A 25,372-nucleotide genomic window follows, 5' to 3' on the forward strand; every position below is an offset into this window, starting at 1 on the left:
TTTAACTGTTTTAACTTTTTAATTTTAGTTGCCTTTATTAGCTGAGATGTGTTTCTGGTCACCTAACCCTGAATCCCTTTGTTTTCAATAATTTGGTTGTACTGAGTGGTGGATTTATTTGCAACTATCAGCATATTGGCTCTACAAGAACTTAAACTGTCCTTCCTTTGTAAGAAAACTCAAAAATATTAATAGATATGAACACTAAACTGTCCCCTCTCCAAGGTGAGAGTCTAATGTCAGCTTGGTAGATACTTGTACTTACGTGGTATTCTCAGTCTGAGTCACATCTATCAACTACATTTATTAAATACTATATGCAAAATACATTACTGGATTTAGAAAGCTGTGGGAAGCTATTAAGAAGAAGAGTTCTTACAATGGACGCTGTTATAATCTATTAGGAAACATAAAACATAATACATCTGAGAATACAAATACACAGTTATTCCAGCAATTTTATTTTTATGTACATATATACAAAAATTGATGGACTGTAGTAAGTGATCTTGTTAAAAGGTTAAATGAGAACATATTACTTCTCTGCTCATTTGCCCACTTTTTGTCAAAGCATATGACTACAAGGCCTTACATGATCTTTGGTCTCCCCTCCGTCTTTGTGATTGTGATCTCAGGTCCTACTACTCTCGCCTCTGACAAATTCCTTCTAGCTGAATTGGACTCCTTTCTGTTCTTCAAAACACCAGCCATGTTCCTGCTGTTAAGGCCTTCCCTCCACCTAGACTGCTTCCCTCCTTATTTCCTTGGCTCTTTCACTTCCTTCAATTGTTTACATCTCTCCTTCTCAAGAAGGCCTACCCACATTACTCTACTTAATTCTAATCTTGAGCCTTCAATCCCCAATTTCATCTTCTTTACTCTGCTCCACTTTTTCATTTTCCAAATTACTCAATGCCTTCTAACATACTATATGACTTATTTATACACTGTTAGAATTGTTCAGATCGGTCTTCTCCCCCACCCCCATCCCAAGAATGAATGTTAACCCCTCAAGGCAAGGATTCATTATCTGTTTTCTTAACTGACATATTCCAAATACCTAGAACAGTGCCTGGCTTATAGTAAGCACTCAATTAATATAGCTTTGAATTTATTAAATCAAGCAGATAATATACAAATCTTCATTTTATTTTCACTTATACAGAGTATCAGAATATTTGTGTCAAAACAAAAGTGTAATTTTGAGTTTGTCAATCCATCAAGCTTTTGAAAGAATCTCATTTTTCCTTCAAAACATGTTTCTTCCGATAAAATATTTATTTGTAACAAGCCCACAAGTGGGCCATCATGCTGGTTTTTTCTCTCATTAGGTAGTTCCACATCAATTTACATTCACAAAAATGAATCTTTGATTCAGAGTATAGAATTAGTTTTCCAGCTCATGAGAAAACTGAACTACTAACATCATTTATCATTACTATAAATACTTGATATCAAATTTCTCCTTTTGTTCAACAAACTCTCAGCAGTGTCACTGCAATTATATGTTATAACAGGTAGGAAAATGTCTGCAGAATTGAAAATTATAGACTACTATAGCAAAATCAATCTGAGCAAACTTTTATTGTCCTAGGGATTCAAATATAGTAAAATATTATAAAAGAATTAGAAAATATGCTGTGTCCAAGTAATTCCAAAACCCTTAAATTATCATGAAAAGCACTTAGTCTTCCACTTTAAATACATACTTAGAAATAATAAAAAGTAGTCCTGTGATTTTGACCACAAATGAACTTTTTGAACAACAAATCAATGCAACAAGAGCACAGTATTTTTAACTAACAGAGACCTAAACAATAGATACATTTCAGCTGAGCTAATATAGCATTAATATCTTTAAAACACTTCATTGGGGTGCCTGGGTGGCTCGGTGGGTTAAAGCCTCTGCCTTCGGCTCCGGTCATGGTCTCGAGGTCTGGGGATCGAGCCCCGAGTTGGGCTCTCTGCTCAGCTACTCAGCAGGGAGCCTGCTTCCCTTCCTCTCTCTCTCTGCCTGCCTCTCTGCCTACTTGTGATCTCTGTCTGTCAAATGAATAAATTAAAAAAAATCTTAAAAAAAAAAAAGATCTTTAAAATGCTTCAAAAGTTACTGTCCTATTATCAAGTTGAACTAAGGGATAAGAAGACTTTCTCATCATACACATAATGAAACTAACTTTTACCTGTTTAAGACTAACAAATTTCCTATGTTCCAACCATATTTAGATCACCAGAGAGAAGAAAGCACAGCAGGATTGAGACACCATGCTGAACAGAAACACTAAAAGCTGACTATATCTGAAGTTATGATATATCATGTATAACCCTTTATTGTTCTCTTCCCCCATTCTAACTTAGTTATCTGTTTGCAGGAAAATTTTCATGATTGGTCAGGCAAATAAGTTTTTTTAGAGATTTTATTTATTTGTCAGAGAGAGGGAGAACTGCAGGCAGAAACAGGCAAAGCAGGCAGAGAGAGAAAAGCAAATTCTCCACTGAGCAAGGAGCCCCATGCTGGACTCAATCCCAGGACCCTGGGATAATGACCCGAGCCAAAGACGGATGCTCAACCGACTGAGCCACCCAGGCATCCCAAGTCAGGCAAATATTTTCTAACCATACCTCAGAATGGACTCAGTCTCCTGAGTATCCTGGACTAGAATAATTCTCCCCTAGATTCCTCCAGCTCAGGAAGAATTCATTTACTGTTCTGCCAACTAGACAATAACTTTTGTGGAGTCTGGAGCCTTACCCAGCTTTGAGTCATTAATTCCATATTCCAAAAGCATGGTTTTGATGATATAACTTGACTTGCTCAAAATACTGCATGGTTTCTCCTCATTGTTCAAAAAATTAAAAAGCAAACAAAACCTCTTGACCTTGGTATCCAAGGCATTAAATAACCTGATCCTGGGATACCTTTCAATCATTATGTCCTATTACTCCTGTAATCATAGCTTTTATTCCGGCCAAACTGGAATGCTTGTTCTTTCTAACATATTCCACACTATTTTACCCTCATCTTGGCTCATGGCTACTCTTTTGTCAAAATAACTTCCTTTACCTGCCTTTCAGTATATTTGGAGATAGGAAGATAAACAAGGGATGGCCCTTCCCTTCAAGTTCATAAGTCATAGGGATGGTCCCATAATAGTCACAGTCACTGGATTATAATAAAAAACAACAAGCACACTGTTATAGACATACATGAGATATCAAAAAAGCAAAGACGATGTTATCTCCAGAATATACGTATATACTCAAAATATTTATATTGGAAATGCCCAGAGATGTAAATGATACCATAGGTATAAACCGTAAATTTCATTCAAAAAATGCTAGATATGTAAAAAATATACCCAATCCACAGAATATCCCATTTTCATTTATTTCCCCTACCCATGTTTATCCCAATATACTATCCTTACCCAAAGTGTAGGAAATGATCTGTATCTAAGGAAATATGCTCAGAATGCAGGCAATGATACAAATTTCATCTCTATACTTATCTTGTCACAAACTCGTAACAAGCAGTTCACAAACCAGCACTAGCCTGCCACACTTTGAGCAGCACTGACTCTCTCACACACTGGGTCTCTTACATGGCCCAAAAGATGCACTTTCCCCTCGTTTTCTTTGTCAATAAAATAAACACCGACACAATAAAATAACATGCTTACAAATTTATGATTTCAAATATAAAGCTGCTATAGTAAAATAAAGGATACGGATTTCTGTGACAGCCTTCAAGGAATCTGTATCATTTTCTGTTACTCCTAAAAATAATTCTACTTATTTATATAGGTATTTTTAATCTCTTCCATACAAACTGCCTCAATAAAACTAGTATAACTTTTTATTAAGAGCACAGTTAAATATTAGATCATAGTTTATTTCATTTTTTATTTTTTTAAGTAGGCTCCACACCTAACACAGGGCTTGAACTTATGACATTTACACCAAGAGTCACATGCTCTACCAACTGAGCCAGCCAGGCACCCTAGATCATAGTTTAAAAAAATGCAATAGATTAAGAAATGCAGAAACTGCATTTTTTATTATTTTTTGTATTCATTTTATTTTTTCTTTTTTTCATTTTTGTATTCTTTACTTTTGTATTTATGTTTTTATATTCTTCCTTATGCTGAGAAATACAGACTAGCTTGTTCTATCATAAAACCAACTGAAAAAAGCAAGGAATTACCTTGAACTTCATGAGGCTGGGATGCAACTGCAAAAGTTGGTGTTCTGAATATCTCTTCCCTGATTTCAGAAGCAGAAAGAGTATTGCTTGCTGTAAACATGTTAATGTCTGAATATTGATGTTTCTGTTTACTACTGCTACATTTCCATGATTCCCCTTTGCTCATTTCTGTTGGGGCAACTTTCACTGAGCCAACAGGAGAGTCCAAGTTTGTACTGTCATTAGAGTTAACACCCTCATGTATATTATCAGATATTTTAAACAACCTAAAAAAAAAAAAAAAAAAGTTTGCCCTTGAACAGTTGCTTAGAAGGGGAAAAACTAGCATAAAATTGGTCCTTTGAAAAATGCCCATAGATTGTGGTTTATTCAAACATAAAATTTAAGCATTCCCCTAAAATACGACTTGACAAATTTACCACTGAATTATGTCTTTTCACTTTTAGAAGTGAAAACTCAAATCCATTTGTAGAAGCCAACTTCCAAGACCTGTTTCCTGCTAGTCGCATCCTTTTAAAATTAGGACTTTGAGTCAGGACAGAATTAAATGACTGGTAGAGTACTGAGGAAGTACAAGTGCATGACTTCCAAGGGCAGGTCATAAAAGATACTGTCTCTTCTGCTGGGGCTCTTGGATCATTCACACTCAGAAGACCTATCCACTACATCTTAAGAATACAAAGGCAACTGGATGGAGAGGCCCATGTAGTCAGGTATTGTGGCTTCTTGTCAGAACAGCATCAACTTCCCAAACATTATTCAATAATCACTTTAGTATAACACTAAGTAAGTATCACTGTCAAGAACACTTTGCAAAGAACTATTTTCTTTGCAAAGTTCTAGAAAACAAAGGCCATCTTTACAATTGCAATTTATTATATCGAACTGATCAAAAGCCAACCCATCAAACTAATTTGTTCACCATAGCCCTAAGATACGAAGTGACCATTAAAGTTCCTAATACAGGGGTGCCTGGGTGGCACAGTCATTTAAACATCCAACTCTTGATTTAGGCTCAGGTCATGATCTCAGGGTCCTCAGATTGAGCCCCATGTAGGGTATGGAGCTTGCTTAAAATTCTCTCTCTCTCTCCCTCTGCCCCTTCCAACCCTGCTTGTGCACATATGGATATGTGTACTCTCATCCTCTCTATCTCAGAAAACAAATAAAATTTGAAAAGTAAATTTCCTAATGTAATATTTGTATCTTACAAAATAAGTATTAGGGATGACAGAAGATATCAGTCTTACAGAATTCTATAAGAAATGACATCCAAACAAGTATTGTGCAAATACAGAACACTTTCTAAATTATTTTTACTATTAATTTTTAATGACATGTTTCCATATAAGAAAGCAGGAGTCTTTAAAAACACTATAGAACAAGAAATACACTTTAAAACAAACTGTAGGGTTGTTCTATCCTTCAAAGCATCCTTCTATCAATGAAGATAGAAATTCAAAAACAGATGATTAGCCTTGAATAATAGAGTAGAATCTGATTATGAAATGGTATTGAGGATAAGAAAAACAACTTACGCCACAGGATGACTCCTTGCTATATGCAGTCATATCAGTTAAAAGCATGGACTTTGGAAACAGACAAACTGGGTTTAAATCCAGAGCTCCTCCACTTTCTAGCTGTGTGATTTAGAGTTTGAAATAAGTTTTGTGAACTATAAAAATATTATCCATGTGCTAGTCACCTAAATTCTCTGGACCTCAGATTCTTCCTAGTTCCTCTAGAATTCACACTCCATAAACTCCCCTACATCCTCAACTTCTTCACTCATTGCTATAATTACTTCCTGGTCTTAACAAAAATATTGCATTACCCTAAAAAATTCTTGCTTCTTAAAAAACTTAAGTAGAAATTACTAATTTTTCCACACCAAATGTACTTGAGGATTGAGAGTCTGTGCCTTCTCCATCCAAAATCTGCATCATTATTCTTCTCTTCTCTTATAGAAGTATCTGTGCCAACTAGTTATAACACTTTGTAACCCTCCTCGTGGCATATATCATATAGCAACATCTGGTCACTTAAGAATCTTTTCCTATCAATTCCAAATTCTGCCACCATCTCCATTACTTCAACATTCATACAGATAAGCCATTCAAAATCCTCTCCTCTTCATTTCTTAGGCATTCATCTACAGTTGCTTTCTACTTCAAACAATTTCATTCACCTATTCTCTCATCTTAAACACTGTCATTATCCAGAACTGCTCCTCCTCTCATATCAATCATTCCAATATATCATTCTCTGACCACAGCTTCTTACTCTTTCAGCTGGTTTACACAAGCTACCAATGAAGTAAAAAAACAAATTTACTTTAATGAACCTCTTTTTTTTCCCCCAACTATCTTCCCTTCTCTTTTCTCATCTACCTTTAATGGACTTAGATCCCATGGCCTATCTTTTTAACCACTCTTTTACTAATATTCTAAACTCCAATTCCTCTTTATTCTTTTAACATCCTTATCTTGCAAAACCTCAATCCTAGGTGAATCTACCTACTTTTTAAAATAATTGCAGCAGGGCAGGGGAACACTACTGGAAAAAGAAGTTAGGGAGATGACACAACACTCTGAACAATAAAACTGAGAGTCATCATCGGCAAGACTGTAGATATAAGATCAATATACCAAAATCAATTGCTGATGTTTAAACACTCGCAATGCACAATCTGAAAAAAAACCTTTTTAATTCCATTTATAATAGCATCAAAAAGAGCAAAATACTCAGAAATAAACTTAACAAAACAAGTTTGACTTGTCCACTGAAAATCTCACAATATCATAGAAAGAGATTAAAGAAAATCTAAATAAATGGAAAGATAACTCATGTTCATAGACTAGAAGACTTAACATTATTAAGATGGCAATACTCTTCAAGTTGATCTACAGATTCAATACCATCCCCATCAAAATCCCAGCTGACTTCTTTGCAGAAATTTACTAATGTATCACAACATTCATCTGAAAATGCAAAGAACCCAGAGAAGTTTAAAAAAAAAAATCTTGAAAAAAGGAATAAAGTTGGAGGACTCACACATCCCAATTTAAAACTTTACAACAAAGCTACAGTAATCAAGACAGTGTGGGATATGTATTCATGCAAATATTGGTCAGTGGAATATAACTGAGAGCCCAGAAATAAGCCTTTATTTAGTAGATAGTTTCCTAGTTAGTATAATAGGAAATATACATTTGGTTTTTGTTCCCAGTACCTAGCACAGAGCTCCTAAAACCCTTGGAATTTTCTGTGGGACAGTAGTGATAAAAAGCATCTTTGTTATTCATGACAAACCCCTTCCAATCATACCTGAGTTTACGCTAATGAAGTAACTCTTGTAGGACCCCTAGATAGCTTCAGGATGGGGTTAACTGTCAGAGAAAAATAAACCCTAATTAGAGAAGGCTAAACTTTTAGCCTCATCTGTGATACCCAAGGAAGAAAGAGGAATGGAGATTGAGTTCCATCACCAATGGCCAATGATTTATCAATCATGCACACCTAATAAAACTACCATGAAGGAAAAACCCATATATGACAGGGGGTTCAGAAAGCTTCAGAGGTGAACAGGGGCACCTGGGTGGCTCAGTCAGTTGAGCATTGGACTTTTAATTTCGGCTCAGGTCATTATCTCAGGATTCTGGGATCAAGCTTCATGTCAGGCTCTGCACTCAGGATGGAGTCTGCTTGTCCTTTTCCCTCTGCTCCTCCCCCTGCTCATGCACTCTCTCTCTCCCTCTAAAATAAATCAATATATAAGATCCTTAAAAAAAAATTACAGACCTAAATGTAAGAGCTAAAACTATAAAAATCTTATAAGAAAATGCAGTAGTAAATCTTTATACAACCTTGAATTAAGCAATGATTTCTTGGCTATGACACCAAAAGCCCAAGCAACAAAAGAAAAATTATATAAACTGGACCTCATCAAAATTTAAAACTGCTGAGGACATAATCAAAAAGTGAAAAACAACACAGAGAATGGGAGAAATATTAGCAAGTCATACAGCTGATAAGAGACTTTTATCCAGAATATATAAAGAACTCTTACAACTCAACAATAAAAAGACAGAAAACCCAATTAAAAATGAAGGATTTGAACAGATATTATTCCAAAGGTAATACACAACTAGCCAATAATCACATGAAAAGATGCCCAATCTCATAGGTCATTAGGGAAATGCTAATCAGTGAGATGCCACTTCAAACCCACTGGGATGGCTACAACAAAAAAGATGAATAATAACAACTACTTACAAGGACAGAGAAATTGGAACCCTCACATATTGCTTGTAGGATTATGAAGTGGTACAGTTATTTTGGAAAATAATCTGGCAATTTCTCAAAAAAGTTAAGTATATAGTTACCATATGAGCCAGCAATTCCAATTCTAGGCATAAATCCAGAAGAATTACAAAAATATATTCACACAAAAACTTGTACATGAATGTTCACAGCAACATTAATAATAGTCAAAAAGTGGAAATAACTCAAATGTCCAACAATCGATAATGGAAAAAATGCTGCACTGTCCACTGAATGGATATTATTTGACCATAAAACATAAAGTATTGATACACAATGTAATATGGATAAACCTTGAGAACCTTATGCTAAGTGAAAAAAAGACAGACAGGAGTCGGAAAGGGAAGTAAACAATAATGAATACAGTTTCTTTGGGGAGATGAAAATATTTTAAAATTAGATAGTAGTGATGATTATACAACTCTGTGAATATTCTAAAAACCCATGAATGTACATTTCAGAAGAGTGAATTTTATATGAGTTGTATCTCCCTTTTTTAAGATTTTATTTATTTATTTGTTTGAGAGAGTAAGGGCAAGCAGGGGGAGGGGTAAAGGGGGAAGGAGAGAATTTCAAGCATCCCATGCTGAGCAAGGAGCCCCAGGCAGGGCTCAATCTCACAACCCTGAAATCATGACCTGGGGCAAAACCAAGAATTGGCACTTAACCAACTGAGCCACCTAGGCACCCTGAGTAGTATCTTAATAGAACTGTTACAAAAAAAATTCATAGACATCAACCTCCATTGGGCCCTTTAGAGTGTTCAACAAAGTGCTCGCTTCGGCCGCACATATACTAAAATTAGAGTGTCCAACAAGCCTACCATTATTCTAATTGGATTGCTTTCCCATTATTAATAATCTCTTCCACTCTTCTCTTTTTTTTTTTTTTAAAGATTTTATTTATTTATTTGACAGAGATCACAGGTAGGTAGAGAGGCTGGCAGAGAGAGAGAGAAAGAGAGAGAGAGAGAAGCAGGCTCCCTGCCGAGCAGAGAGTCCAATGTGGGACTCGATCCCAGGATCCTGAGATCATGACCTGAGCCGAAGGCAGTGGCTTAACCCACTGAGCCACCCAGGCGCCCCTCTTCCACTCTTCTCATACTTGTTCAATATTCCCACTTTTTCCCCTCAAACTCCACAAACGACTCACCTCTTACTTCACAGAGAAAACAAAACCTATCAGTTAGATCTCTTCTGAATCTTTAAACCCATACATCCAATTCCCTATCTGGACAATTTATAGGTACTCAAACTCAACATGTCCAAATCTGTACTCATCACCTTCCCCCAAACCTGTTCTTCCTTTATAGTTTTCCACATCATGAAAGGGCACTACCATCCTTCATCATTCTGGTTCAAGTCAGAAAACCATGAATCAGATGTCATATCTAATAATCATTTAGGTCCTATGGGATTTTTATCTCTTAAATCACTCTGAACTCTCTCATTTCTGCTACCACAGTCTACATCACTCTCCCATTCTCTCTCACCTAGATTAATAAAAACCTTCTAAGTGACCTTTTACAACGTATTTTAGTTCCTTCTAATTCATCATACTGATTGCCAAAATACACTTTAAATTTTTAAAAAAATACAATTTTACTCCTCTACTTAAAATGTAGAATTTTAGAATTCTAGCTCTCAAACTTTATTGTGCGTAACAATCATCTAGAAAAATTGTTTAAAATGACAATTCCTGGGTCCCCTCCCTACCTTTATATAGACTGTGATTCAACAGGCCTAAGGTAGGACTCAGGACCCCAATTTCTAACAAGTACTTCAGATGATTCTGATATGGTGGGTGCACAGGCCACAGCTTAAGAAATAGTGCCTTAAGAAAAAGCACAAAGTTTATGGCAGCCTACATGATTCTGAATGACTCGACCTCTCCAAACCTTACCTCTCCACATTCTCTCTGATTTTACACAAAAGGAAATTTTCTAAGAATAGGCCAAGCTCTGTGCTACTTTAGGTCTTTTGCACTTATTATTCTTTCTGCCTAGAGTACTCTCCTTCGTTTGCCCTTAGTTTAATTCTATTCCTCCTTAAGGTTAAATTTTTGTTTTTGAATTTTTTAAGATGTTATTTATTTATTTGAGAGACAGAGAGAAAGTACAAGAGGTTGGAAGTTCAGAGGAAGAAGTAGACTCCCCGCTGAGCAGGGAGCCTGATGCAGGATGTGATCCTGGGACTCTGGGATCATGACCTGAGCCAAAGGGAGATGCTTAACCGACTGAGCCACCCAGGTACCCCAAAGTTAAGTTTAAATACCACTTCTTCAAGAAAGCCCTCCCTGATGCTTCAGAACAGATTAGGACCCCATGTGATATGCTGTAACAGTAATTCTCAAAGGAAAGTTGAGACTCTTTCAGAGAGTATGTAGGATCAAAACAATTTTCATAATATCAGTAAAGTACTGTTTGCTTTTTAAATTTTTTGAGTTTTCATTTCTAATATGGTTAAATATTGATAGATGTAACCAATATATATAAAAACTGTTGAGAATCCTCAGTAATTTTTAAGTGTAAAGGGTCCTTACGGCAAAAAGTTTGAAAAATTTTGAGACCCTTTGCTCTAACTATATACTTCATAAAAATAATTGTTGTATTATAAAGTACTTAATCAATTATTTTAAATTATTTGTCCTTTCCCCATTAAGTTGAAGCTCTCTGAAGACAAGAACCTATGACTAGAATCCCAGAGTTAACAGAGCATCTCATATACAGTAAACCCTATTTGTTGATTTTTTCTCATTTAGATTCTATCATACTTCATACATTTGGACATACCATAAATGTTCAACGTTATCACTGAATATTCTGTAATTAATTTAATTAATTACCTTTTTCGGAAGGCTGACGTGCTCTCTCCTTTACCTTCTGCAAAATTAAATAATTTTGTATTATCTGGAACACTTTTCTCAGGTATTATTTCAGTGCTAACGTGATTTTTGTATTTCTGATAAATACCATATGTCAGCTTGCCAGGAACATGTGATAAGTCATCGTTACCTGCTCCTCCTAAATTCAGATCACCTGCTTCATATTTATTTAAGGAAAAGGCAAACTGGAATTTTTGTGTTGGTGAAATATAATTTGTGTTTTCATTAGTTATCTTTAAATTTGATGGTAACATTTTTGGCTTCTCTTCCTGACCTACAAAAATGGAATACATTAATTAATATATGTTCTCCATGAAGATAAATTCTCAAAATGACCATGAAAAAATTTAACAAAAATTTTCAAACAGCTAACAAGGTAAACATGAAAGTTATTCATACAATATCAAGATAATCTATAACACCAAATACGGTTTTGAACTATAGGTGATTGGTACTGTTATTGTATACTATATCACTGAAGGGCACTCAAATTAAGATTTACTGAAATTTGAAATTTATAAAAAAAACCTACATTATAAAATAGGTTTAATTTCTGACTCAGAGAAATAACCATTATTATACCTTTTAAGTATTTTACCAACTACAAATGATATAATTATACAATTAGGAGGATTTGAATATTTACATTACCGATTTACACATAGAAATATAATGACCAATCATATACAATACTGGATTTGATTCAGTATTAAATACATGATGCAATGTTTTTAACTTTGTAGTATTGCTTCTAAAATCAAGATAAAGGAATGCTTTTATCAGGGTGAAAAAATTTTAAAGGTTTCTTTACAGAGATTTTACAGGCATCTTGAAAGGTTGGGAGGAATCTGCAGGCATTGTTAGGGCTTAAATTTGTTTTACCATCTATGTATATATATAGTATATATATGCCTGTGTATACTATGTATTATTTGGTATATATGAGAATATAAATGAAATGCATATTTTCATGTATAAAATATACACAAGTTACAAAGGTTAATAAGGTAACATATATGAATTACCATCAAATTTGAAAAATCAAAAATTTTATCAATAATATCACATAAGATCACATATACTGTTTGAATATGCTTGTCTTTTTTTTTAATCAATTGATTTATTTATTTTTTTATTTTTTTAATTTTATTTATTTATTTTTTTTGACAGATAGAGATCACAAGTAGGCAGAGAAGCAGGCAGAGAAGCAGGCAGAGGGAGAGGAGGAAGCAGGCTCCCTGCTGAGCAGAGAGCCTGATGCAGGGCTCGATCCCAGGACCCTGGGATCATGACCCGAGCCGGAGGCAGAGGCTTTAACCCACTGAGCCACCCAGGTGCCCCAGAATATGCTTGTCTTTAACTTTATAAAAATGTTACCAAACTATATAAAATACTCTGCATCTTCTTTTTTTTCAGGAATGTGGTTTTCTAAGTCAGAAGATCCTACCTTTAGTAAAAGGCAAGACAAAAACTAAATGGCAATGACAACTTTAATAATAAGAGGAAACAAATTCATGCAATAGTACATGTTTGTGATAGTGTACTATATATATACAATATGTATATGTACGTATATGTATATATGGAGAAGAAAGATGTTTTTGATTTTAAGATTTGGTGAGCACTATTTTGAATAAAGTATCATTTTATTTCATTAAAATAAAGGAATTAACACTTTAATGTGTTACTAGATTTTTTTACACTGACATGAGCTGCACAGGTTTAACTTCATAACAAGTATGTGATAGTTTACCTAACGGTTTATGACTTCCTATTTCCTCCTCCAATGCCTGAGTATCTGGAATTTCTGAAATCAATGGAGCAGGTGGGAGAAACCAATCCAATGATTTTTCATTGTCTGGATGGCTATATAAAATATAAAAGTGTGAATATATATGTTAATAAAGTTATATCAGAAGCTATTAATTAAACATTACTCAATTACAGACTCTTAGATAAACAACCTATAAATTAATTTTCTACGGTGATTTTGATGTATCTTTATACACAGGAGTGTTCTCAATCTTTTTTCCCTTGTGTGTCATATGATTAATGACACTGCTATGTGAGATATGCTACCTAAATAATGGCTATAACTCCATCTTTTTTCCTCTAATTCAACAGCTTGTGACAAGAATCTTAAATCTGTTCCAATATAAAAAAAAAGTAGTAAATCATTCTGAAATATCAGCATCTTTACCATCAGAATTAACAAAATACTTATGACACACCTCACAATAGATCATGGGTCATCAGTGTGTAAATGACACCACCACTGGTATTCTCTATTCTCTAGAGTATTCCTAAAATATTATTACAAATTAACATCCTAATCAAAATACCCTGGATCCAGAACCACCTACAAACCACAGAAAATCCAAGAAACCAGTTGAAAATGATAATCACTTTGTAAACTTAAAGTAGTTTTTAAGAATTTTGCCACCCTGTTGGCACTGTGAACTGTCTTTCCTTATCTTTCAGCTGTGATCCTATTAACATATAAATTTTTAATGTTTCCTTTTCAATAAAAGTTGATTTGTCCTTCATTAGAGCAAAAAACTAAGTACTGGTTGACAGGAAATAAATCTGAGAAGAGCACCACATACATACACTGTCTATGACAAGTAGCAAGGATTTTTTTTAATGATTTTATTTATTTGAGAGAGAGAATAAGAGAGGGAGAGAGAGAGCATGAGGCGGGGCAGCGTTAAAGGGAGGAGGAGACTCCCCACTGAGCAGGAAACCCCATGCAGGACTCTATCCTGGGACTCCAGGATCATGACCTGAGCCAACATTGCTTAACCAACTAAGCCAACCAGGCACCCCCAAGTGGCAAGGATTTTATGATATTTTTAAATCTTTTTTATTTAGGACTTTAAACTCTGGAAAGTGAGAGACCCAGTCTTTTACACTACTGCCTTTGTAGCTCCTAACACATAGCTCCCACAGCTATGTTTTCCAAATCAAAAATCTACAACACATTATCTGACAATGTCTGACAGACTGTCTGATAAAAGGCCAAAGCATTTGAAATTTAGGACTGTCAGAGGGTCTCCAAGAGCACCCCCAGAGCCAATGATTCCCTGGGCTGATTCAAATTCAACATATAGTCCTATTTGTGACTATGAGGCAAAGTCCAGGGGAAACCAGGCACAAGCCTCCAAATCCTCCCCTAGTACAGCAGCACAGGACATCTTTAATTCCCTCAGCAACAAACTGTACCAGCATGCGTGAAGTATTGCTAATGAGGGAGCTCATTAGAGACTTCATGCCCAGTGTTTTTACTGAGGACTAATCATGTGGGCATCCCCTGTCTAGTACATACCTAAATTCTGGATTTCCAGAAGAAAAGCAGAGAGTCAAAATAAACCTATCTGTATAAACAGTTTAGGCAGGGAGCCATTCCTATCAGTTAATGGTGGAAACTTTCTTAAAGCTTTCACTCTAGCCAAGGGCCATTCGTACAACCAGGGCCTTTCAAGGACAGTGGTTTAGGCCTGATGTATTAACTCTTTTCTATACAGAGACTATTTCAGAAAATCTAAGAGAGATTAAAAAGCATACATCTGGGGCGCCTGAGTGGCTCAGTGGGTTAAGCCTCTGCCTTCAGCTCAGGTCATGATCTCAGGGTCCTGGGATTGAGCCCCACGTTGGACTCTCTACTCAGAAGGGAGCCTGCATCCCCCTCTCTCTCTGCCGGTCTCTCTGCCTACTTGTGATCTCTCTCTGTCAAATAAATAAAATCTTAACAAAAAAAAAAAAAAAGCACACATATAATTCTACTATTCAGCATCCCTGTAAAAATCAAATCTCCCTTATGACTTCCCTATTTTCCAGAGGCATCATCTTTCTCAGTCATCCAGAATTCAAATTATAGCAAAATCTTATACCTATATATCCAGACATATACCAGGTCTTACTGCTTCTTGAATTCATTTCCTTGTATTTCCACTGTCACTATTTTAATCAAAGCTCTAATCAATTTGTTTAAGAACAATCATGTCTTAACTGGCCTCACTGCCTCTGGCTTTCTCTAATATATTGTACACACTCCTATCACATTGATTTAGAATTGTTTTCATCATAATTATATTCCATTCAAAATACTTCAGTGGCTTCCAAACAATATCAAACGTCCAAATGGCCTTAGGCTATCTTAGAGTTTTAACTCTCCTACTCTACTTATAGTCCAGCCCAAAGTGAACTACTTGCATACCAAATAGATAACATATTCTGCACCTCCTCATCTTTTTTCAAAAATATTTCTTTTACTCTGACTGCCACTGCACATGACCCTATCCTGTATCTACCTATATAAGTTCCATTGTTTCATTCCTTCATTAATCTATTCAACAATTATTTACTGAGAACTACTTTCCAGGAAATATTCTAGACACTAGTGCTTATGTTCATCAAAATCAAGCTTAGATCCTTCCCTCTTCTGGGTGCCTGGGTGGCTTGGTTGGTTGAGCGACTGCCTTCAGCTCAGGTCATGATCCTAGAGTCCTGAGATGGAGTCCTGCATCAGGCTTCCTACTCAACAGGGAGTCTGGTTCTTCCTCTGACCTTCCCACGCTCATGCTTGCTCTTATTCTCTCTCTCTCTCTCTCATAAATAAAATCTTTTTAAAAAAGTTTAAAATGTTTCCCTCTTCTTAAGTACTATTTGAACCAATAATATTTATTACAGTCCTATTGTATTATATGTCTGTGTGTAGATAATATATATATTGCATATTATATATAGATAATAGAAAGATTGAGAATAGATCAGTCTGATACCCTCCCCAAATCATAAACACATAAAGGTTTGTTTCTAGTTCACATCAATACTACTTAGCACAGTGCTTTACATAATGAGATATATCATCAATAAATGTTTGTTGATTCAGTTCCAGGCTTTTAACACATGGTCATGTCCAAGATCCTTATTCTGGCACTTAAAACCCACCGCAATCTATCCTCAGTTTACTTTTCTAACTTTATGTCCCACTGTTTCTCCTTTATGAATCTCCTATTCCACGAAACTTCTCTATACATTAACACCTAAAAATACTGCAAATTGTCCCACCTCCATTATTTCTTGCTGTTAAACTCTGCCTTCAAATGGCCTCTTCTCTCTGCTTATTAGAATTATCAAATCCTTCAAAGTCTCCTGAAGTCTCTCCCCATTACCATAAAGCCTAACCTTATCGGTCTGTACCAGGTCTCCCTCCGAATCTGAAATTTCATTGTATGAATGTATGCTTATCATTTCCTTCACATCTTTTTTTGACTCTGTATTGTTAGAAAGGCAACCATAAGTTGCAATTTGCCCACACCAGTCCTGATTAACACATGTTGTACAAACTGGATGCACTCTTTTACTCTCAAAGTATCCAAGTCTGGATGATGAATTACAGAGTTATATTACTTATTAATGACTTTCCATATGTGTTCTTAATCTCCTCAAATAGATTTTAAGTTCTTTTGAAGTAAAAATCTGTTTCATCCTTCTTATATCCTTTTCTGCATTCAATCAATATTTGAAATAATACTTGAATGAATGAAAAAATTAATGAAACAATAAATACTTTACTCAATGCTTCCTTTCTTTAAAAAAGGATAATATAGGGTCGCCTGCTGGCTTAGTCAGTGGAACATGCAACTCCTAATCCTGGGCTTGTGAGTTCAAGCTCCACACTGGGTGTAGAAATCACTTAAAAATAAAATCTTAAAAAAAAGAAAAAAGATAATATAATAGAATACATAGAAAACTTAGAATTGAGAAAAATTTACATGTGAAAATCCATAAAAAAATTTACATTATGAAAATCCATAAATCCATAGTATTTAACAGACTATTCTCTGCTCTTACTTCCTCTAGCACCATATCTTTATTTCCACCCCTACTTCCTGCCTACAATGAATCTGCCCATCACACTAGGCCTTTGGCACACTGCCCATTCTGTTTCCAAAAGGTGTCATCACTTCTGTCCATTGCTACTGTTTGACCATTACTTCAAGTTTTTACCTTGGACAAAAATAATCTGAACAAACCAGAAATGCAAATACATGAAAGCCAAACAGGCAAGTGTCTACTCTATTTTTTAAGTTATAACATTTAACATGTTAAAATTCAGATACTCCCTTATATCTGAACTCCATGTTTACCAGTTATATACCTGAAAAATCATTTTGTCGACCCCTCATTTTTTATTTGTATATGTCTAGTGAGAAAATTAAAACTCCTTAAAAATCAAAAATCTCTAAAACAATATACTATATTATCTTTCTTTAAGGCAGACTTACTTTTTAGCTTCACCTGGTTTTTCAAAAAACAAAGTATCCAAGGAAAACAACGAGTCATTTGATTTCAGCATTGTTAAAGATTGGATTGTGTCATAAATCTACAAAAATGTAGAAAAAGTAGTTTATATTTTATTCATAAACCCGTAGAAAAATATTTCTGGATACATAAACTATAATCATTAATTTCCTAGAATAATCACAGACTCTCTTTCCAGCTGCATCTTCTGCAGCTTCCTCCAAAGTGCCTCAATATTCAAATACATTATTCTCTATTCTCCACTACTTCTCCACTAATTCATGCATATTCACATCTGTACCCCTCTCCTCATACTGCACCAATGCTTAGAATGTGTTTTCTTCCATTTCTTCTCTACCTGGCAGATCCCTACACATCCTTCATGTATAGGTCAAATGTCGTTTTTTCTTCAAAGGCTTCTCTGAGTTTGTCCTGTTCTCCAAGGCAGAATTAATCACTCCTTTTGGGTTCTGAATACTTTGTCCATACCATTATTTTTGATTTAGGATAATGCATTTTGTAGTGAATGTGTGTGCCTCTAACAATATGCCACATACATATACAGAGGTTTGCTTCAAAATAAATGGGGAAAGGTAAGGGGCAATGATAAAACAAGATTGGCAATGAGTTGATAATTGCTAAAGCTATATAATAGGTACATGGAGTTCATTATAACATTCTGTCAATTTTGTATATATGTTTGAACTTTTCCAAAATAAAAAAATTTTCAAGCTTAACATATATATGTATGCTTACATTCATATTACATAATATGTACATAGAAATGCTTACATTCCTTTTTAAAAAGCCAATTTTTACATTCAGAGATGGTATCTAAATATAAAGGATAAAAACATTTAGCATTGGCCACATGAGACTAGAATAAAATTCTAGGGCTGAACAAAGCTTCAACTTTGATAGGAGACTAAAGAACCATTTCTACAAACACATACATTGTTCCATTCACATTGCCATTCTTTCCCCTGCATATCAATACCACATCCCATTTTTTTCTCAATTCTGTAACATGATAGAAAATTCTATATGACAAAACATGAAATAGATGCACTAATTATAAAACATAAAGGTCACATTTCTATTTACTCTGTGATATTAATACACTGCATATCTTTCCTTAGGATAGAAACTAAAATCAAAGAAACTATATGAGTGCCATCTTGTGGAGAAATCCATACTATCAGGTCAGATCATGCCCTTTCAATTTTGAATCCTCCCTAACGTGGGGATGAGATACACGTAGGAATATGTGACACCCCTTGACAAAATACTACTGGTAAGAGGGCTAGATCTGTGTATTATCTTAAGACTGTTCTTAGTTATCCAGAACCTTGTGGGATTTTTCATTGTTCTAGTCATTGGAGTTTTTCTCCCTTCTATTTGTTTAACTTAATTGTCCTCTTTTTTTTTTTTAATTTATTAATCACTTAGTCACCAACCAAAAGAAATAGTGAAGTTGAAACATATTAGCAATTGTTCTAAAACAATTGACTATATTAACAATAGAAACCCAAGAGAATAGGGAGGGAAACAGAAGGGAGTCATTCAAAAATAAGCTAAAGGAGTCCTTAACATCTTTAAGTAAACAATTTCAGAACTTGAAAATAATTACCTGATAAAGTATAAATGGACGTGCTAATCACGTTGCTATACTATGCAGACAGGAACAAATAGGGGCTCCTGGGTGGCTCAGTAGGCTAAGTCTCTGATCCTTGATTTGGACCCATGATCTCAGGGTCCTTAGATGGAGAGTGGTGCTCTGCACTCAGCAAGGAGTCTGCTCCAGATTCTCTCTCCCTCTGCCCCTCTCCCATCCCTCCTGGTTCAAGGGCACAGGCTCCCTTTCAAAATAAATAAATCTTTTTTTTTTTTAAAGTAACAAAATGTTCCTTTTCTCATCTCAGGATAACGATATAATTTAAAGCAACAAAAAAAGTTTTCAAAATTAAAACCCACTGGACCACTTTTATATATGGCTTTGCTATCTCAGAATTTACTAGAAAACTGTGTGACTACCTAATTTCTTGTCTGTTGAGATAGCGTGCTCTTTATCTAATTATCTTAGTGACAATTTAGCATTTTCTTATCTTCTATAATGCTTACTATATAAATTTTTCTGATCTACTAGTCATACCTTACGACTTGTACTCTCAGAAAGAAACTTTTTTTTAAGTGCCGAAATTCAGATATAAAATACTGATTTGAAATCGGTAGTGAGTGGAAGCCGAGACCCACAGTCACTCGAAAAACCAATCACGACAAAGATCGCAAGGAACCTGACAAGGTAAGAGAATAAACAAGAAAACAAATTACCCTGGTCTCCGAGCCTCGGCCAGGGAGGGGTCCCTACCCGTCGGGGAGGGAAGTGGGGGGTGGGCATCTCCATCACCCGCCCCGGAGTACCCCGCGGGTCTGCCGGGAACGACTCAGCACCCCCCGCCCCAATTCCTGGGGAACACCCTAATTCCAAGCAAACCCGGCCCATACCCCCAGGCGCCAGGGAGAAGCCGTCAGGACCCGCGTGTGGCCCACGCCCCGAGGGCTGGAGCCGGTCGCTCCCCACCCCCCACCTCCCACTCCCCACCCCGACGTCTCCTTCCCACCGCTGGAAAACAAGGTGGCTACAGTACACACGCACGCCGCACCTGCAGCCGCTCAGGGGGCAAGACACGCCTAGATACAAACACTGTGGGTCCGGGAACAACCAAAACAAAAGCCGAGTCGGCCCAGCTCCTTCAGCTCCGCAGACGCGCGGTCCTCCCGCCAGCCCCACCCGCGCGAGCGGCCGCCCCGCCCCGAGCGCCTCAGGCCTCGCCGGGTTCCTGACAGGAACGCGGTGAGGACCCGCGCGGCACGGGCCGGGGCGGGCCGTCCTCAACTCACCGCGCCCGCCAGCCCCCCGAGAGCGGCTCCGTGCTGAAGGTCGGCCGCTGCCGGGACGATCGGCTGTTCCCACCTCCCCGCGGGATCCCGCGTCTGCGGTCCCAACTTTCCCCCGGGAGACGTCCGGCCCGGCCCAGCTCCTCACCCGGCAGCGGGACTCTCAGTTCTCGGAGCCGAGCGCCTATTCACCCGCCCCTTCGAGGCCCCCCAGCCTGGCTAAATGAGCTCCAAGCAATGGATCAGCGGGGGTCTCCGACTTCTCCCTTCCCGCTTCACCTTTTTCCTCCAAAAGTAGTTAATTAGGCTTGAATATATTGCTCTCCCAGTATACAGTGGCTTCTTCTCATTAAATAAGGCCCTTAAGGCTTCCCCCAGCACCTGGTAACTCCTGTGCTACTTGCCCTCTCTATGAATTTGCCGATTCCAGGTAACTCCCGGAAGTGGAATCATACAGTATTTGTCCTGTGTCTGGCTTATTTTATTCAGCATGGCTTCAGAGTTCATCATTTGTAGCATGTATCTGAATTTCATTCTCTTTTAAACTTGAATATTCCATTGTGTGTATGTACTACATTTTGTTTATCCATTCGCCTGTGGATAGACCTTTGTGTAGTTTCCAGCTTTTGGCTATTGTGTTACAAACACTGGGGTACAGATATCTGTTTGAGTCCCCGCAGTTTAGATATATACCTAGGAGTGCAGTTGCTGAGTCTATGGTAATTCCAAGTTACACCTTTTGAAAAACCACCAGACAGATTTTCCACAGCTGCTGTATCACTCCCACTAACAATGCAAGAGGGCCCAAATTTCTCCACATCCTTGCCAGCAAGTTATTTTCTATTTTTAAAATATTATAGCCATCCTATTAGATGTGAAGTAATATCTCATTGTGGTTTTCATTTTCATTTCCCTAAAGACTAATAATATCTTTTAATGTGCTTAACAGCCATTTTGAATATCTTCTTTGGAGAAATATCTATTCAGTCCTGGGCCAATCTTTTTGTTATATATCTTTTTACTATTGAATTGTAGGAGTTTTGAATATATATATATATATTATGGCTATTTGTCCCTTATCAGATGTAAGATTTGCAAATATTTTCTCCCATGTAGTAGGTCATCTTTTTGTTTTCTTGATAGTATCCTTTGATGCACAAAAATTCTTACCAATTTCTTTTCTTTATTGCCTGTGCTTTTGGTTATATCCATGAAGTCATCGCCAAATCCTATGCCACAAAGATATTTCTGCAAGTTTCTTCTAAGAAATTTCTAAGATATTTCTAAGAAATATCTTCTAAGATATTTCTTAGTTTCTTCTAAGAGTTTTATAGGTTTAGCTCGTAAGTTTAAGTCTTTGATCCTTTTTGCTCCAATGGACCAACAAGTTTTATTCATGTGGATTAAGGTTACTAGAGGGCCTATCAAATAAAAGAGTTGGGGGAAGGGATATAGTTTCCAGAGAGATTGGAAGAACTTGAAAGACAAAAGATAGGTGTTCATGACACAAGAACAAAATATACTTCTGCCTATACAACTGGATGTCATGGATTCTGACTCAACATAACCAAACTTTTTTCTACTTTAACCTCCACTCTGTTTAAACTCTGATCAAGAGGAGTTGACTTTGAGAAGTTAGTGCTGATGGCTCTAGAGCAGGTGGAACCAAGAAATGTTTCAGGACTATTTTTCTCTGGGTGACAGCCAGAAATGTGTTCTGCTATTGTCAGACGTGGAAAAGAAGAGGTAAAGAAATCATTTGGGAGAATCTGAAAATTGTAGAATTAATGTCTGAGAAAAGGAAAGAGAAGGGAAGGGAATGGAGAGGAAGGGAAGGGAAAGAAAGGAAACAAGTGTAGTCTGATATGACCGGATCCTTGGGAAGAAAGAAGACTTTAGGGAGTCATGCATAATTCTATGTAGTAGAGTCTAGTGCGATTTATGCATTTAGTAGGTGCATAACTAGCAAAATGATAAATGAATGAAGACCAAATCAATGGATAACTGTTCTTTAGGGAAAGATGTATTAAATCTCTATGTAACCAAGAAAATAGTAAACATAAATTGATTAGAAAGTAATTCCTTGGGCACCTGGGTGGCTCAGTTGGTTAAGCATCTGTCTTCAGCTCGGGTCACAGTCCCAGGGTCCTGGGATCAAGTCCTGCATTGGGCTCCCTGTTCTGTAAGGAGTCTACTTCTCCCTCTGCCCCTCCTCCCATGTGTTTTCTCAATCAATCTCTCTCTCTTTCTCTATCTCTCAAATAAATAAATAAATAATTTTTAAAGTCTTAACAATTAAAAAAAAGAGGGACGCCTGGGTGGCTCAGTTGGTTAAGCAGCTGCCTTCGGCTCAGGTCATGATCCCAGGGTCCTGGGATCGAGTTCCACATCGGGTTCCTTGCTTGGCAGGGAGCCTGCTTCTCCCTCTGTCTCTGCCTGCCTCTTTGTCTGCCTGTGCTTGCTCGCTCTCTCTCCCTCTGTCTCTGACAAATAAATAATTAAAATCTTAAAATAAAATTAAAAAAGAGAAAGTAATCCCTTGAATTCCAGCTGTTAAAGAGTATGCTTAATGATGATGTACAAGATCCTAGTACGCATATTTCAGACTTGTTTGTTTTTCAGGAAAAAACTGACTTGTCCAGCTAAACTGAACTTAAAAATATCTTCTGTTCTCCAAAGTCAACAATGTTGATTTTTTAAAAATATTTTATTTATTTATTTGACAGACAGCACAAGTAGGCAGAAAGGCAGGCAGAGAGAGAGGAGGAAGCAGGCTCCCTGCCAAGCAGAGAGCCCGATGCAGGGCTCGATCCCAGGACCCTGAGATCATGACCTGAGCCGAAGGCAGAAGATCAACCCACTGAGCCACCCAGGCACCCCCAACAATGTTAATTTTTAATGGGACTGTCAGGCAGGGTGCTTCAGTTAAACCCTGAACTGAAGCATCCCACTGACACGGCCTGCCAGAGAGTATTATTACAAAGAATATAAGCCTTCCATAGAAATCAGTAGATAAAGATTCCATATTCAATTATTGTTCTTTATGTAATTGCATTATAGTGTCTAAAATATGGTAACATAATCCTTGAAGTAAGAAGTGAACAACCCAGGACAGAAACTTAGGGACAATGAGCAGTATTCCACACTAGAATGAATGATTTCCTAATTAAAAATTGATGTCAGTTCCTACAAGAGGAGTAAGTGGAAACTGATAACCAGTGTATAGTCTCTATGAATACTTGTATTTAAATTTTTATAATAAACTGCATACACTTTTTCTTTCGGTATGTACTAGGTTTAATCTTCTGCCATGATAATGTCTGTCAGTAAATAGGAATTAACACATTCCTTCAAGTGGTTAGTATGTAAATGTGGTAGACTTCATCGTACTGCTATAATCAAGGTTCTGGCATCCAGAAACATATAGCATCTTAAAGAAACATAGAATATATTATTCCCGCAAAAAGATTATTTGAAGGAATTTTTAAAAGCAATTGTAACATTTTTAAAGATATTTAATGTCAGGAATCAGAGTATAAAACAGGCGTTCTTTTTTTGTTTTGTTTTGTTTTTTAAGGTTTTATTTTGAAGTCATCTCCATGCCCAACATGGGGCTCAAACTCACATCCCCAAGATCAAGAGTTGCACGCTCTTCTGAATGAGTCAGCTACGTGCCCCTCTGTTTTGTTTTTTATCTAAAGACAAAAAAATAATTGGCAAGATCTTACAGTAATGTGATCAAAAATTAATTAATATTGTTTATATGTAGTTTAGAAATAGGATAATTTCTAGAAGTTATATAATTTTGTAGTTAATAAAGAGATTTGCAATGATACAAATAATCAGTTAAGATACTAGACAGATTTGGGTATGGACAGAATTAAAGAAATGGAAACACCATAAAGAAATGCTTCTGCCTAGAATCCCTTCCAAAAAGGGAGTGTGATGGGGGAATTGGTAAGAGACGCTACAGCAACTGGCACATAATTATTCGTTTGTGATATATGTCAAGTTATGATGCATCAAAGCATGGGTTAATCTCATGTTTAAATATGTCAAAGCATTGAGAAAGCACAGTGCACATGATAGCGTATATTTTAACCTCCTGGATGATCCCTGGAATGAAGTTGAGAGTGCTGTATCCATGTCTGCCCAGAATCTGAAGCCACTGCAAAGAGAAATAGATAAATCTGTTTTCTCACAACAGCTCCCACCATTAATTATCGCCAGAGAAGGAAAGAAACTAAATCTAAAGATATTCTCTAGAAATTCTGGCTGTTCATGGCTCCTGCAAGTTCTGGGAACACAGGATAGATTTCTAGAGGAAGAGTGGGCATATTGAGATACACAAGGAACAAAAGTAGCTCAGTGCTAAGGTTAGGGCCCCCTCCGTCCCAGTACTGGGCACTCCAAGGAAGACTGATTCCCATGGAGGGACCAGCAAACTCAGCAAGAAGCAGCAAGAGTAGCCATGGGAATGAGGCTGTGGAGGAGAAGCAGCTCAGCAGTGCTCACAGAGTCTGGCCCCCATGAAGCCATCCAGAGTGAAAGGTACTGCCTTAAGAGAGATCTGCTGGCCTCAGAACAACATGTTGCCCAGGCAGAGGCAGTGATATGATCAGCAGAACTGACCAATGGCTTCTGCGGCAGCTCTAAAGTAGGAGCTGTGAAATCAGCCAGGACTGTGAACCTGGCTTATGAAAAGTATATGCTATTTGTGAGGGTTAACAAGACTGATGGCAAAAGCCAGGAGAGTTG

At 36.8% G+C, this 25,372-nt stretch overlaps 1 protein-coding gene across 1 annotated transcript in view; it reads right to left on the reverse strand.

The window, feature by feature from the left end:
* Positions 1–20,748, reverse strand: part of HFM1 (helicase for meiosis 1) — a 113,608-nt gene extending 92,860 nt beyond the window's left edge. The window contains exons 1-7 of the mRNA XM_059375367.1: positions 20,618–20,748; positions 19,869–20,010; positions 17,701–17,798; positions 13,164–13,276; positions 11,372–11,684; positions 4,205–4,470; positions 3,729–3,776 (exon numbers count right to left, since the gene is read on the reverse strand). Coding sequence (XP_059231350.1) covers positions 3,729–3,776; positions 4,205–4,470; positions 11,372–11,684; positions 13,164–13,276; positions 17,701–17,771 — 811 coding nt within the window. The 5' untranslated portion in view covers positions 17,772–17,798; positions 19,869–20,010; positions 20,618–20,748. The remainder of the gene's footprint in view (positions 1–3,728; positions 3,777–4,204; positions 4,471–11,371; positions 11,685–13,163; positions 13,277–17,700; positions 17,799–19,868; positions 20,011–20,617) is intronic.
* Between the last annotated feature and the right edge of the window lie 4,624 nt (positions 20,749–25,372).

This window comes from Mustela nigripes, chromosome 14 (assembly GCF_022355385.1).
Source record: "Mustela nigripes isolate SB6536 chromosome 14, MUSNIG.SB6536, whole genome shotgun sequence".
In the NCBI taxonomy this organism is placed as follows: domain Eukaryota; kingdom Metazoa; phylum Chordata; class Mammalia; order Carnivora; family Mustelidae; genus Mustela; species Mustela nigripes.